The 15,656-nt window shown below is 33.2% G+C and overlaps 2 protein-coding genes across 2 annotated transcripts in view; both read right to left on the bottom strand.

Annotated features, from left to right (window-relative positions):
* Positions 1-4,555, bottom strand: part of LOC145328021 (uncharacterized) — a 38,900-nt gene extending 34,345 nt beyond the window's left edge. The window contains exons 1-3 of the mRNA XM_080171567.1: positions 4,530-4,555; positions 3,709-3,781; positions 1,330-1,394 (exon numbers count right to left, since the gene is read on the bottom strand). Coding sequence (XP_080027693.1) covers positions 1,330-1,394; positions 3,709-3,718 — 75 coding nt within the window. The 5' untranslated portion in view covers positions 3,719-3,781; positions 4,530-4,555. The remainder of the gene's footprint in view (positions 1-1,329; positions 1,395-3,708; positions 3,782-4,529) is intronic.
* A 1,525-nt stretch (positions 4,556-6,080) lies between these two features.
* LOC145328409 (uncharacterized) overlaps positions 6,081-15,656 on the bottom strand; it is a 29,523-nt gene continuing 19,947 nt past the window's right edge. The window contains exons 6-12 of the mRNA XM_080172049.1: positions 11,174-11,235; positions 10,456-10,516; positions 9,266-9,318; positions 8,622-8,682; positions 6,758-6,862; positions 6,290-6,361; positions 6,081-6,193 (exon numbers count right to left, since the gene is read on the bottom strand). Coding sequence (XP_080028175.1) covers positions 6,081-6,193; positions 6,290-6,361; positions 6,758-6,862; positions 8,622-8,682; positions 9,266-9,318; positions 10,456-10,516; positions 11,174-11,235 — 527 coding nt within the window. The remainder of the gene's footprint in view (positions 6,194-6,289; positions 6,362-6,757; positions 6,863-8,621; positions 8,683-9,265; positions 9,319-10,455; positions 10,517-11,173; positions 11,236-15,656) is intronic.

Genomic DNA, 15,656 nt, shown 5'->3' with positions numbered 1-15,656 from the left:
TTTGAAGGAAAGAACATTTTTAACGTCTTGCCATGTATCTTTTTATATAACTCATGTATATTCATTCTAGTTTTATCTTTTCATTTATTTTAGAGTAAAATTTTTATTCTTTTTGAAAGAGAAGAGCGAGAGTGAAGTGTTATTTTTGTTAATTAATTGTCTAGCTTTCTAGTTTTTCTTTTATATCCACTCTAGTTTTCTCTTGCTCTGTTAATTTTCCAAATGGGAATTTATCAAGGGGTCGGCAGTCGCACTGCTGTGGCTGAATACAAATTTACAACAGCACTTCACAGTTGCCGCAGCTAAAATATCCAATGGTAAAGTTTGTTGCGGTAGCGACTATAGCTTTGCTTAAAATATTTGGATGAGTTCATTCGTGAATTAAGTTTCTTATCGAGGGTTTTGAAAGCTGCGCTACTGATGAGGCTGTAACTGCGGCTGCCGAGCCTTTTTTTTTGTTATCTAAGTTTTCACGAATTCCTTACATAAATCATTTGTTTGTATAATCTTTTTTCATAGTCAAGTTATTTAACAAACAACCCTATATTTTTTTTACAGGTTTGAAATAGAATGAATGTATAGTGGTTACCTAGATCTTAAGGGACAGACGGACGGATGGACAGACATAATTCTAATTTGTATTATAGATTAATTGTATAAAAATTTTCTAATTCTAATAAAATGATTTGTTAGCTTTTAAGCTTTTCTATTTGCATACAAATATAAAGTATACATTAAATTTCTAAAAATAGATAAAAGTTAAATACCTATAAATATAAAAAAAAAATTTCTAATTAATGGATAGATAGATAAAAGATAAAAAAAAGTTATTTGGATGGATAGTTTGAGGATGGAAAGATGAAAGACAGATGGCTAGTTAGACAGACAGACAGAACATATATGTACATAGATATATAGATAGTGAAAGATAGTTAGTTAGATAGATAGATAGATAGATAGACAGACAGACAGACAGACAGACAGATAGACAAATAGACAGATAGACAGATAGACAGATAGATAGATAGATAGATAGACAGATAGACAGACAGACAGATATACAGATAGACAGATAGACAGATAGATAGACAGACAGACAAAAGACAGACAGATATACAGATAGACAAATAGGCAGATAGACAAATAGACAGATAGACAAATAGGCAGATAGACAAATAGACAGATAGATAAATAGTTAGATAGATAAATAGACAGATAGATAAATAGACAGATAGATAAATAGTTAGATAGATAGACAGATAGAAAGACAGATGACAGACAGACAGACAGACAGACAGACAAACAGATAGACAGATACATATATATAACCTGAGGTTGAAGACTGTTGAAAGCCAATACTCCTAATAGGCGGTAACGAGCATCATCATTAAAACCTAAAAAAAATATGATTTAATCAACTTTAAATTATGGAGATTTGTCTGTCCATTTATGTCTTAAAAACGGCGGTTGTGGTTAGGTTAATCACCCCAGAAAAGTTACTGTAAGAGGAAAAAACTCTTGTGTTAATTATTAAGTAGTTGACTTTTATGAAAAGCTTTTATAATGATTTCTTAAACAAAGAGGTACAATTTTGAAATGTTAATGTTAATTTGACAACAATTTAGTTTCCTAGTACGATAAAGCTCAATGCTAAGTAAGATATTTCTAAAATAACATATTGTGTATTTTCTTTATATTTTTTCACCATTACAACAGTTAGGGAGTTGAATCCATTTTAATATAAGCAGAAATATAATCTATGATTATGGTTTGGACCCTCTAAAACTGTAATCTACCCTTCCACTTTCCCCTCTCTTGGTGAAGATATCTTCACCAAGAGAGGGGAAAGTGGAATCTTACATTTCAAAAATCGTATCGGCGTTGAAGATATCTTCACCAAGAGAAGGGAAAGTAGAATCTTACATTTCAAAAATCGTATCGGCGTTGAAGATATCTTCAACAAGAGAGGGGAAAGTGGAAAGGTAGATTACAGTTTTAGAGGGTCCAAACCATAATCATAGATTATATTTCTGCTTCTATAAAAATAGATTCAACTCCCTAACTGTACAACGTAAATTTTGTATCATAAAAAACGCTCTGCCATATTTAAATGATTTCTTTTGTAGATCATTCTTGTATTTTTAATGAATCCTTAGTTGATTGTTAGAAATAAATTAATTAAAATTATTTAACACAATTTTCATTGTTAATATTTAGTCAATAGAGGGATAGACATATCCGTTTAAAACTAGTGGATTACCCAATTAATATCCGCTGGATTAGAACCGGTTCTAAGCCATACTGAAAAATCATGTATAGCATCGTATTACAGAAAAGTTTCCGCAAATATTAGGAGAAAAACCACATAATTACACCCAGTTTTAATAGCCCGAACCCCTCGGGGCTGACAAAATTTTGTATAAATCTTATTTTTCATTTTACTATCCGCAGAAGCCTGTCTATATTACGATGCGATAATTAACTATTAAGAATTTGCGCAGCTACTTTATAACTAGGGCTTGTCTGACTGTCCGTTGGTCACATATACAGATGTTTTGTATTTTTTATGTTATCAAATGAAAAACAGTTGAACAAAAACTGGTGACACTTTATTCTGTAGTGACGAAAAAAGGGATTGTGAACAAAAAATTTTATAATAGAGAGAGAAAGAAATTGTCATACAATGATCAAGTTACATCAATTTTTTTTATCTATAATATAAAGTAGAACGATGTCTGTCCGTCTGTCTGTCTGTCTGTCTGTCTGTCCGTCCGTCCCTTAAGATCTCGGTAACCACTGAACCGATCGGATTCTTCTTTTGAGGGTATATACCTATTGGTCCTGTGGTGGTTTTAAGCTATTTTCTTGGGGGTTGGACACCCCTAACCTCCCCAAAAATAAAAAAATCCTCCCCCCAATTTTTTTTTTTTTTTTTTAAAGTATAGTTTGAAGATGATGAGGAATAATTATAATTATTATTTTTTGATGATGCATAATTATAATATGATGAGGATGAAGATCCATCACATGTACTACATTTATTTTTTAATTACCTCTTGGGGCAAAGCCCCTAGAGGCTAGGGGCGAAGCCGCTAGTATTAGATATTTGACTAGTTAATTTTTTGGGTGTGGGTATAGTCCCTTTCGTGACATCGCCTCTTAATGGGCGTTTCGCCGTATTTTCACAGTAGCTTATGATATGTTATTTTTAAGTTAGGTGATTGTTCCGCAGGGTTAGAGCCCGCCGCAGGGGCTAGAAAAAGGAGAAAAGCTAATGTGAAAATACGACGAAACGCTCATTACCGTTAGAATTACCATAACATCTAGTTTTTGAATATGTAAAAAACATTCCTGTGCTACATATAGTTTTGGACATATATGGTAAAATGTTCCAAACTTACTTAAAACTTTTCAACCTTCAAATAAGCGCATTTTTTGCACGACCTTCAATAACAGAAATACTGGTTTTTAAGGCATAATTTGTTGAAATAATCATTTTTAGATATTTAAATATAAATGTCCCATGGCAGGTTTTCCAAATATATAAATCATTTTATATAACCGTATTTTTTCTATATATAATTAAGTCTTTTTTAAAAATCATTTCTCTTGAATGACCCTGTATATTGTTAAAAAAATATCAGGCAAAGAAAAGGAAGGGGTGGTAGTTGAAGAGTGTAGCTACTCAATAATTATAATGTATGTCACCTTGACTCATATCAAAGATGTCAATTGGTTCCTTGAAGTTTTCTTGTATTGTTCGGTTATATCCACCAAGTTTCTGAAAATAAATTAAAAAAATAAATAGCCTAACATAACACAATAAGTGTATGTATATCTGTGTGTATTAGATTATAACAATAGAGGGGTAGGGGGTTAAATAACTGTATTTTTTTCTCTTCTCAAGGACCCTGTGCCGACTTTCAATTGGGTCTTTGAAAATTAACGATTGGCGATTAGCAAAAGAGCAGAAAGCAATTTGCTAGCAGACGAAAAAAGTTCCTAACAGCGGAAGTTTTTTCTCGAGTTTCAGGGAAGGTACCTGAAACCGTTAAAGCGACAAAGGCCCTAAAAAATATCTAAACCTTTTTACTCTTGTTTTCAAAACTTAAGATGGTTAGTTGCTCAACTTACACCCCCCCCCCCCCTCCACTCCCCAATCCGGCTGGTTGGTTGACCGCTGGTAGTAAGGTGAAAAATATTTTACGTTTATTGCTGCAGGGATCAAAAGGGATAAGACAATGGACAATAAACTGCTATACATCCAAAACTACCTGATTATATAAATTGTTGGTTGAAAAGTTTGGACACTACTAGTAAGGAACCAACCAATCAACATTCAGTAACCAAAATTTTGATCCAACGATTAAACGAATAAGATAACGTGGTTATTATTAAACTTGTTTTTCTGCCATTAAGATAAACTAAATTACTATTTTTTTATTACAAATATCTTAATATTGTAATTAACAGCCTATTGTTGCGCTAGTAATGGATATATTTATTCTTGTTAAATTAGAAAAAGTCACCTGTATAAACTCTGGTACAAAAATAAGGATTTTTTATTTTAGTTAAATAATTTCTTAATCATATAAATGATTATATATCAAAGGAAATGTGTCTGTCTGCCGAAAGATTTATCTAACAGCTGGACCGATTGACTCTTCTTTACAGGTAGGCTTTACATTAGAGTAAAACACTAGAGGGGGAAAGGGTTAAGTAACTGTATCCCCCCATCGCAATCGCCTTGTGCAACCTTTCTATTGGTTCATTGCAAATCAACCAATGGTGTCGCTTATATTAACAAAGCCAAGTAGCAGAAAATAATTTAGAAGCAGACGAAAGAGGTCTTTGAAAAAGGAAGGGAGGTAGTTGTCTGTATATACATCTATACTATAGATCTGTTGGCTTTACAAATGGTTCCAGAAAGGTTTATCAATTGTGGGGAGAATACCTCCACCCGTTCAAGGAAAATTACCCATAATCCCCACCCATCTCCCTCAAGAAGACGAAGAAAGTCCCTCAAAGACGTCATCAAAATGAGGGATGAGGAGAGGAGGAGTGGGAAAGAAAACCCCTAAAAAGAGATGGATAATCCCTCGTATTTATGACGTAACATGCTGATTATTGGAGGGACTTTCTTCGTCTTCCTCCCCCAAATGTTTTTCATCTTTAAGAGAAATTTGATGTGCTGGATCACCCGTAGTCATTAAGGAAGGGCGGGAAAATAGCCTAAAACCACCCCAAAAAAATTTAAAAACTTCATTGTTAGCAAATCCCATTCTAACCACCAATTTTTGAGATGAGATCTTAATCTTAAAATACAAAATCCTTACTAATTTATATAAAGGTTGATTGATAAAATAATTTGGTAAAACAATTTTGAAGAAAACAAAACACTTAAAATATTTAGAAAAACTTCCACGGAAAAAATATAATTCTTGATGTTTTGAATTGGAAAATATATTAAAAATGTAAACAGAGAGACCAAAACATATTTTTAGAGCAAGAGAGATAGAGAGAGAAGGATAGATAGATAAATAGATAGATATATAGGTAGATAAATAGATAGATAGATAAATAGACAGATAGATAAATAGATAGATAGGTAGATAGAAAGATTTGATTTGATTTGATTTGATTGTTATAATTCCATGCGGACCAAGAGGTCCATTAAAGGAATATCATATTGTCTCAGGAATCAAGTGTCTATTAACAAAATTTTTAACTTTTAAAAGCGTCATTTTCACTGGATTCAAGCATCAATTGTAAGTGTTTTTAGTTTTTCTTTAAATTGTTTAACATTTTCACACATTTTCACTTCTGTTGGTAGAGAGTTCCAAAAGTTGATTATTCTGTTAGAGAAAAAGTTTTTTCTCAGTTCTGTTTTTGATTTTTGTTTTTTAAGATTGTATTGACAGGAAGATAAACGGGTAACTCTGTTATTTTGATCAACTAGATGAAACCATGTATTTTTATCAACGTCGGAAAATCCTCTAATGATCTTAAATGCAAGGGTGAGATCTGCCTTTATTCGTCTGACTCTCAATGTTTCTAGGTTAAGCTTTTTAAGCTTTTCTTCATAGGTCAATCCTTCTAATCCCTGGACGAGGTTGACAGCCTTTTTTTTGCACATTTTCAAGTTTGTCAATATCAGCTAGATTAGATGGATTCCAGGCAGGTGAGGCATACTCTAAGTGGCAACGAACATATTGTTTATAAATGTTAACAAATATTTTATGGTCTCTGTATAAAAATGATTTCTGTACCTGATACAGTGCATGTATACCTCTGTTGGCAGCTAGTTTACACTGTTCGCTGGGCTTCAAGTCTGGAGAAATGTAAACACCTAGGTCTCGTTCTAAACATGTTTCCTTGAGAGATGTGTCAGACATTTTGTAACTAAATTTTGGATTGTTATTCCCAAAATGGATTACAGAGCACTTTTCAACATTAAATGACATGCCCCATTTTTTGGACCAGCAAAGGAGGTTGTCTAGGCAAAGTTGGAGGTCTTCGGCGTCTTTTAGGTCTAGTATTTTGGTACAAACTTTGGTATCATCTGCGAATTTGTTAACTAGCTGTCTGTTAATACAAAAATCAATGTCATTGATGAATATAATAAAGGCAACTGGTCCTAGAACTGACCCTTGAGGGACTCCAGATAAAACTGCTATCCAATCTGAAAATTGTCCATTAATCACTGTTCTTTGTTTTCTGTCTGTTAACCAGTCCCCAATCCATTTTAATAAACAACCTTCTATTCCATGAGCTTTCAGTTTGATGAGAAGTTTGTTTATGGGTACTTTATCGAATGCCTTTGAAAAATCAAGGTAGATAGCATCAACACTGTTTCCTTCATCTACAGTTTTTGAAACATATTCAAAAAATTCTAAAAGGTTTGGTACAGTTGACTTGTTCTTGATAAAACCATGTTGTGTTGATTTCAAAAGAAGGTTCGTTAAAAGATGATCCACAATATTATCTTTAATAATAGCCTCGAGAATTTTGCATGGGATGGATGTCAGTGATATTGGTCTGTAATTCTCAACATTACCTTTAGAGCCTTTTTTGTGGATTGGGGTGACATTTGCTAGCTTCCAGTCGCTAGGAACTTTGCCTGTTCTTATAGAATTATCATAGATTATCGCCAATCCTAAAGATAAGCTATTAACATGGCTTTGAAGTAGTTTGACAGAGATACCATCAGGACCAGGGGAAGAATTAACTTTCAGCTTCTTAATCTTTTCAATAATTTTGCTTTGTGTTATAACAACAGTTTCAAGTTTGATATTGCTAGAGATATGACAGTTTGGGGCTGGTTCATTTGTTTCTTTTGTAAAAACTGTTCCAAAATATTGATTGATTAAGATAAATAGATAGATAGATAAATAGACAGATAGATAAATAGATAGATAGATAGGTAGATAGAAAGATGTTAATATATAGATAGGTAAATAGACAGATAGATAAATAGATAGATAGGAGGAGAGAGAAAAAATAATGAATAGATAATGATAAAACAAAAGAGAGAGAGAGAGAGAACGAGAGAGAGAGAGAGAGAGAGATAGAAAGAGAGAGAGAAAGAGAGAGAGAAAGAGAGAGAGAGAGAAAGAGAGAGAGAAAGAGAAAGAGAAAGAGAGAGAGAGAGAGAGAGAGAGAGAGAGAGAGAGAGAGAGAGAGTGAGAGAGAGAGAGAGAGAGAGAGAGAGAGAGAGAGAGAGAGAGAGAGAGAGAGAGAGAGAGAGAGAGCAAATAAAAGAATACAGCAAAAGAGAGAAAGAGAGAGTTTGAGCAATAAAAAGATATAGATAGATATATATAGAGAGAGAATAGAGATAGATACATTGACAAATATAAAAAGAATGAGAGAGAGAGAGAGAGAGAGAGTGAGAGAAGGAAGAAAGAAAGAAAGGTATAGATAGATAAGAGAGAGAGAGAGAAAAGGAAGAAAGAAAGAAAGGTATAGATAGATAAGAGAGAGAGAGAAAAATAGATGGATATATATAGAGAGGGATAGATACATAGACTGATAGAGAAAGAATGAGAGAGAGAGAGTGAGAGAAGGAAGAAAGAAAGAAAGGTATAAATAGATTAGAGAGAGAGAGAAAAAAGAGAGTGTATTTGAGAGATAAAGAGAAAGGAGAGATAGATATAAATAGATGGATATATAGAAAGTTAGTAGATAGATTGATAGATAAATAGACAGAGAGAGAACGAGAGAGAGCAAATTTGAAGAATAGAAAAGAAAACTGAATTATTTAAAAGATAAATATTTTATTTAACCCAGGATTTATATTCATAAAACTAGAAGATGAAACTGTTTCAAGTTTCAATTTCTCAAAAAACAAGTGATTAGGATAAATTCGTTAATTATATTATGTTAAATGAATCATCAAGTTCTAAATAAAAAAACGTTCTTAATTTAAGAAAGTATAGCTTTTAATAGTCATTTATTAAATAATTATGGCATTTTCTTTATTGTCGGGGTTGTACTTTTAAACGAATAAATGTTGCCACTAAATCAAAAATCTACATTTAGATCTGGTCTATTTTGATATTATAATCGGTGGACTGAGATGGACATAGCCTCATTATAAAGTAGCTTCGCTAAGCTACTACAAATAAAATTCAAAATCCTTATTCCTGGCATCAACTCTAGCTTCACATCTTTGTACATTTTCTAACATAGAAAAGTAAATATTATTATTCTTCATATATTCTAGATATAGCTGTAAGTAGAGCCAAACAAGGAATTACAAAAAAATTTTGTTGGCGGATTTATGTGATTTTCAAAAATGTTTTATTTATAGAGTGACTTCGCTCCTCCAAAACAGCCAGACGTACTTACCAAATGTATATTGAAAAATATCAGAAGCAAAATTTTAGTTATCTTCGAGCAAAAGCAGAAGAAACTACAATATTTCTTCAAATACAAACTGAAACATTGGATTTACTTTCGTCTAGTGTAAATGTCCCGAGATGGGTTTTTGAAAGATGAATGCCGCGTTTTTTCGACATTTTTAACATTGATTGATTGAACGAAGACGATAGAATTTCAACAGAGTATACAACTTAAGAATTCAAAATTTTAAAATTATTATTTTAGCCATTTGTATGATGTCTAATACAGCTCTAAAAAGGCCGTACCTACAAAAGCGAAATAATTAAATAAATAGTTGTATACTCTGTTTAAATTTCGCAAATTAAAAAAACGCGGCATTCATCTTTCAAAAACCCATCTCTGATATTTGTTAAATCTTTACCTGGCACGTTTCTCTACAATGAGCTGCCATATACACTATCTGATCTATATGACCTAAATAAAACATAAAAGGGTGAATGTAAAAGAATAGAGGGGGGCACTAGCTACAACTATTATTTTATAATAGCCAATGGCGTCGGAAATATAAACACAGCTGCTTCAAAAGAGCAGAAAGCAATTTGCTAGCAGACGAAATAGGTCCCCACCACTTGGGCCAAGTTATCTGAGTTATGCATCTATACTTATACATTTATTGGAGAATGTATCTATACATCTGTTACATAATATTGAAATTAATTAAAGCCTGTGTAATACTGTACTTTATACAAATACTAGCGGCTACGGACCTAGAGGCCTCTAGGGGCACTTGAGGTGCTGAGGGTTTTGAAAGAGATAGACAATGGCTGGTAAGTTGATTACATTCCCAATGATGATACACATAATTATCCCTTCTGTAGATTACAATCAATGCTTGACCGGTTTAGGCAATTAACTTAATGAACCAATCAAAATGAATTCAATAAAAGTCAACAAAGTTGTTAATCCAAAGAAATCATAAAACTTTGGGGACTAACGTATTAAACAGCCCAATGTCCTCTCACACTATGCATCCTACTAGTGAAAGATGTAAGAAAATCCCCCCCATAAAAAAAATATATGAATGTATGTACCTTTAAACATAATGAGAATTAAACAGATGAAAGATCAAAGAAAACTTTACTTTTGGAAAATTTTCAAATGTAATTATAAAAGTTGAAATGAGAAATATTAGTCTCTTAGTTATATCCTTATATAAAAGTTAGTGGATTTCTATCTGTCTGTCTGTTTGTACCAAGGATCTTATTAACAGCTGGCCCGATATGGTTCTCCTTGATAGCAAAGATTTTTTTATAGATCCTGGAAAAGTATTTTAGGGAATGGTACGACAAACTTCCCAAATTAAATCGCCCCTAGAAAAAAATATACCCCCCCCCCTATTTTTTCTACTTTTAAAACTAAAATTAAAATCAAGGGGGTTTGTCTAATCCAGCGGATTCGAAGCCATACTGGAAAAGTAATATCGTCTGCAGAATGACAAGTATGACAAAAGATGTAAATAGTAAAAGTAGGGCAATTGGTGTAAAAACAGGCGCAATGTATTACCATGCATAGTGTGGACTTCTTGACAAAGGTCGTGTAATAAAAGATTACCTATTTCAGTGTGATCTCTAGGTTTCCACATCTCTCCATGAGCATATAAATAGGGCGGGACCTATATTTAACTCTGTCCACAGGGCGGAGACCCTGTCCCGATTTTGTATTGGGTCTTTGAAATAGCGTCGGATTTTTAAACACAAAAGAACAGAAAGCAATTTCATTATACACTATAAGGGTCTCCACCAATTGGACAGATAGTTGTATGGATTATTCATCTATACTTATACATATAAAGTTATTATTTGTTCTTAATGCTTTAACAGTTATTTATCACATCGTATATATCATAGACGCTTTTCACGGATGTTAAACTCAAAGATTACACCAATTTTATAATATTCGTGAATAATTGTCTATAATTTTATACCAAGCATGATTTTTCATTATGGCTGAGTAGCGGTTATAAAATCCAGCGAATTCATTCTAGAAAATTATTTCGCTATTAATGGAGACAATTTGGTTCGAGGACAAACGCAGGAGTCCCAAACGTCAAAGTGGACAAACGCAGGAGTGTTAAAATATTAATTTAATTAAGTATTTCTATACATATTAGGTTAGGTTAAGATATGAATGAACAAATAAGCCCCCAGCAGGGGTTAAGCATTAAAAACCTATAAGATGTTCTTAAATAGGTTAGGTTAGTTTAAGTGTCCACTCCGACGTTTGGGACTCCTGCGTTTGGGAACTACTGTGTTTGTTCTAAAATTGTTACCTTATTATTTTGTCCAAGGCAGGTGCCCAGTCTGGCCATTTCAGTACAATAATCTTCTGGTACTGATAACAATATTTAGTCCAATATTAGAAGGGATCTTAGGGGATAAGACAATGGACTGTATATTGTACATCAGATTAAAATTGTTGGTAGAAAAGATGTGATAATAGCAGTTTTAAACCGACCAATCACATTAAAATTAATTAATCAATTATTTAGAGTACCCAAAATTTAAAGCCAATAATTAGGATTAGAAAAACTTTGGGTAACAGTGTAATTTACAGTGTAGTGTACCCTCCCTCCCTGAATATCCAACCACTATTGAAGCATCTTATAGTGTCTCCAAAAAAAAGGTGGACTAATGTCAAGACGCTTGGCTGAAATGTCCCGATTGACGTCATATTAGAAGGAAATATAACGTCAATCTGCACAGTTTGAAACGTTTGAATATGATTCACTTTTTTGTTTTCTTATTAACATTGTAACTTTTAATAGAACTGTATAATTCAGTATTGTTATTTTTAACCAAATGTTGATTAATTTAAAGTTTAAGCTTTATGTATATTTAAAACATGACTTCAATGCTTATTTTCTTACCCCAAATGCATATTTAACCTCAACTATTCATCCTTAAGTTTATGTAGAGGGAGGGAGGGGACATTGGACTGTAAATTAAATTGGTACACAAAGTTTTAGAACATCCTCTTTCATTACATGGCACAGAAACATTGAATCTTGTTTGTTTCCAACTTGCAGTGCCCGAACTTTTCAACCAATCTTCATTCTTCTAGAAGGGTGTAATTTTGCTTTAAAAATTGGGGATGTACATCAATTTATCATCCATTGTCTTATCTCTGAAGAAGCTTAGATATAGAATCTTATAAGCAGAGCTGAATTAAAATTCTGATTGAATTTTCTCTGAGTTTAAATTAGATTACATTAAGGCAGCATGATGCTGTGTGATGCTAGATATCTTACACTACAACAAGAATATTAAAGCATGATGCTGTGTGATGCTAGAGATCTTACACTACAACAAGAATATTAAAGCATGGTGCTGTGTGATGCTAGAGATCTTACACTACAACAAGAATATTAAAGCATGAAGCTGTGTGATGCTAGAGATCTTACACTACAACAAGAGTATTAAAGCATGATGCTGTGTGATGCTAGAGATCTTACACTACAACAAGAATATTAAAGCATGGTGCTGTGTGATGCTAGAGATCTTACACTACAACAAGAATATTAAAGCATGATGCTGTGTGATGCTAGAGAGATCTTACACTACAACAAGAATATTAAAGCATGATGCTGTGTGATGCTAGAGATCTTACACTACAACAAGAATATTAAAGCATGATGCTGTGTGATGATATAGAGATCTTACACTACAACAAGAATATTAAAGCATGATGCTGTGTGATGCTAGAGATCTTACACTACAACAAGAATATTAAAGCATGATGCTGTGTGATGCTAGAGATCTTACACTACAACAAGAATATTAAAGCATGATGCTGTGTGATGCTAGAGATCTTACACTACAACAAGAATATTAAAGCATGATGCTGTGTGATGCTAGAGATCTTACACTACAACAAGAATATTAAAGCATGATGCTGTGTGGTGCTAGAGATCTTACACTACAACAAGAATATTAAAGCATGGTGCTGTGTGATGCTAGAGATCTTACACTACAACAAGAATATTAAAGCATGATGCTGTGTGATGCTAGAGATCTTACACTACAACAAGAATATTAAAGCATGGTGCTGTGTGATGCTAGAGATCTTACACTACAACAAGAGTATTAAAGCATGATGCTGTGTGATGCTAGAGATCTTACACTACAACAAGAATATTAAAGCATGGTGCTGTGTGATGCTAGAGATCTTACACTACAACAAGAATATTAAAGCATGGTGCTGTGTGATGCTAGAGATCTTACACTACAACAAGAATATTAAAGCATGGTGCTGTGTGATGCTAGAGATCTTACACTACAACAAGAATATTAAAGCATGATGCTGTGTGATGCTAGAGATCTTACACTACAACAAGAATATTAAAGCATGATGCTGTGTGATGATATAGAGATCTTACACTACAACAAGAATATTAAAGCATGATGCTGTGTGATGATATAGAGATCTTACACTACAACAAGAATATTAAAGCATGATGCTGTGTGATGCTAGAGATCTTACACTACAACAAGAATATTAAAGCATGATGCTGTGTGATGCTAGAGATCTTACACTACAACAAGAATATTAAAGCATGATGCTGTGTGATGCTAGAGATCTTACACTACAACAAGAATATTAAAGCATGATGCTGTGTGGTGCTAGAGATCTTACACTACAACAAGAATATTAAAGCATGGTGCTGTGTGATGCTAGAGATCTTACACTACAACAAGAATATTAAAGCATGATGCTGTGTGATGCTAGAGATCTTACACTACAACAAGAATATTAAAGCATGGTGCTGTGTGATGCTAGAGATCTTACACTACAACAAGAGTATTAAAGCATGATGCTGTGTGATGCTAGAGATCTTACACTACAACAAGAATATTAAAGCATGGTGCTGTGTGATGCTAGAGATCTTACACTACAACAAGAATATTAAAGCATGGTGCTGTGTGATGCTAGAGATCTTACACTACAACAAGAATATTAAAGCATGGTGCTGTGTGATGCTAGAGATCTTACACTACAACAAGAATATTAAAGCATGATGCTGTGTGATGCTAGAGATCTTACACTACAACAAGAATATTAAAGCATGATGCTGTGTGATGATATAGAGATCTTACACTACAACAAGAATATTAAAGCATGATGCTGTGTGATGCTAGAGATCTTACACTACAACAAGAATATTAAAGCATGGTGCTGTGTGATGCTAGAGATCTTACAACTACAACAAGAGTAAGTTTCAAGTAATTTAGAAAATTTTCTTTTTTGTTTTTAGTAAAATAATTAATGATCTTTATATTAATATTATAATATTTCTTAGTTAACAATTTTATAAATAGAAAAATTTTATCCTATTATAAAAAGTAACAGGATGTCTATGTATAATTCTGTCTGTAGCGAAGATTCTTGCTAACCTCTTAACCGATAAGGTTCTCCTTAATAGGCCAAGGAATTTGGGGGAGAATACCTCCTACCCCCAGAGATATCACCCTTAGAAAAAAAACAACTATCATTTGAAAAAAATCCTTTTTTAAAAACTAAAATTAAAATGTAAGGCTCACTATCCCCCCCCCCCCATGGCTACCACTTTCATTGCCCCCTAGAGGCCACAAGGACAATATTGCAATAATTTTTTAATTTAAAGACTTGATATGAACACCAGGTATGCCTGGGCACACAGATGCTGGTTCAGGTTTAGATGCATCCAGATAATATTTTGTTGGTAACAAATGTGTAGGACATTGTCCCATTTTTGGGGAATAACATTAAAATTTTGGCATCACACAAAATATGGGAGGAAATACAAACTGTCCCAATTTTGTATAACTTTTGCGGAACATGTTCCCATTACGTCATATTTTTCATTCCCGAAAAAGGGAAGGATGAAAGAAAAAAAAAGGGAAGGGGGGAAGAAAAAAGAGATGGGAGAAAAGGGGGTTTTCCCCATCTCTTTTGAAGAGATTTTCTTCCCCCCTTCTCTTTTTCGGGAAAGAAAAATATGACGTAACTGGGACTTGTTCCGCAAAAGTTATACAAAATTGGGACAGTTTAGTATTTCCTCAAAATATGGTGCTATTGGGTATTAAAAACTTCTCCTACAAATTTTTGCTGTAATCCAAATTTAGAGAGTGAAAAGCCATGTTTTGTCTGTATTTTTTACAATTTTAAACGATTTCTTGGAGGGGGGTGGGGGCGTTCAGATAATATTTTGTTAATAACAAATGTGTAGGACACTGTCCCATTTTTAGGGAATAACATTAAAATTTTGGCATCACACAAAATATGGTGCTATTGGTAATAAAAACTTCTCCTACAAATCTTTGCTGTAATCCAAAACTAGAGAGTGAAAAACCATTTTTTGTCTGTATTTGTTGAAAATTTAAACAATTTCTTGGAGGGGGGGGGGGGGGGGGGAAAGGGGGAGTTCAGATAATATTTTTTTTGGTACAAATGTGTAGGACATTGTCCCACTTATAGGTAATAGCCTTACAATTTGGCATAATAAAAATATGAAGCTAAAAACCGCTCTTACACAATTTAGACCATTTATTGTCTGTATTTGTTGAAATTTTAAACGATTTCTTAGAGGAGGTTGGAGGTTGAGGGGGGTCAAATAATAATTTGTCGGTAACAAATGTGTAGGACATTGTCCCATCTTTAGGGAATAACATTAAATAACTGCCCTATATTAAAAATTAATACCTGAGAGGGGAGATTATTATTTGCCTTTTTACAAACGTTCTAAGATACTATTTTGAATGGTTTATTTTTTGTCT

This window comes from Acartia tonsa, chromosome 9 (assembly GCF_053477335.1).
Source record: "Acartia tonsa isolate MP-2025a chromosome 9, ASM5347733v1, whole genome shotgun sequence".
Taxonomy (NCBI): Eukaryota; Metazoa; Arthropoda; class Copepoda; order Calanoida; family Acartiidae; genus Acartia; species Acartia tonsa.
This window is presented reverse-complemented; position numbering and strand designations above follow the sequence as displayed.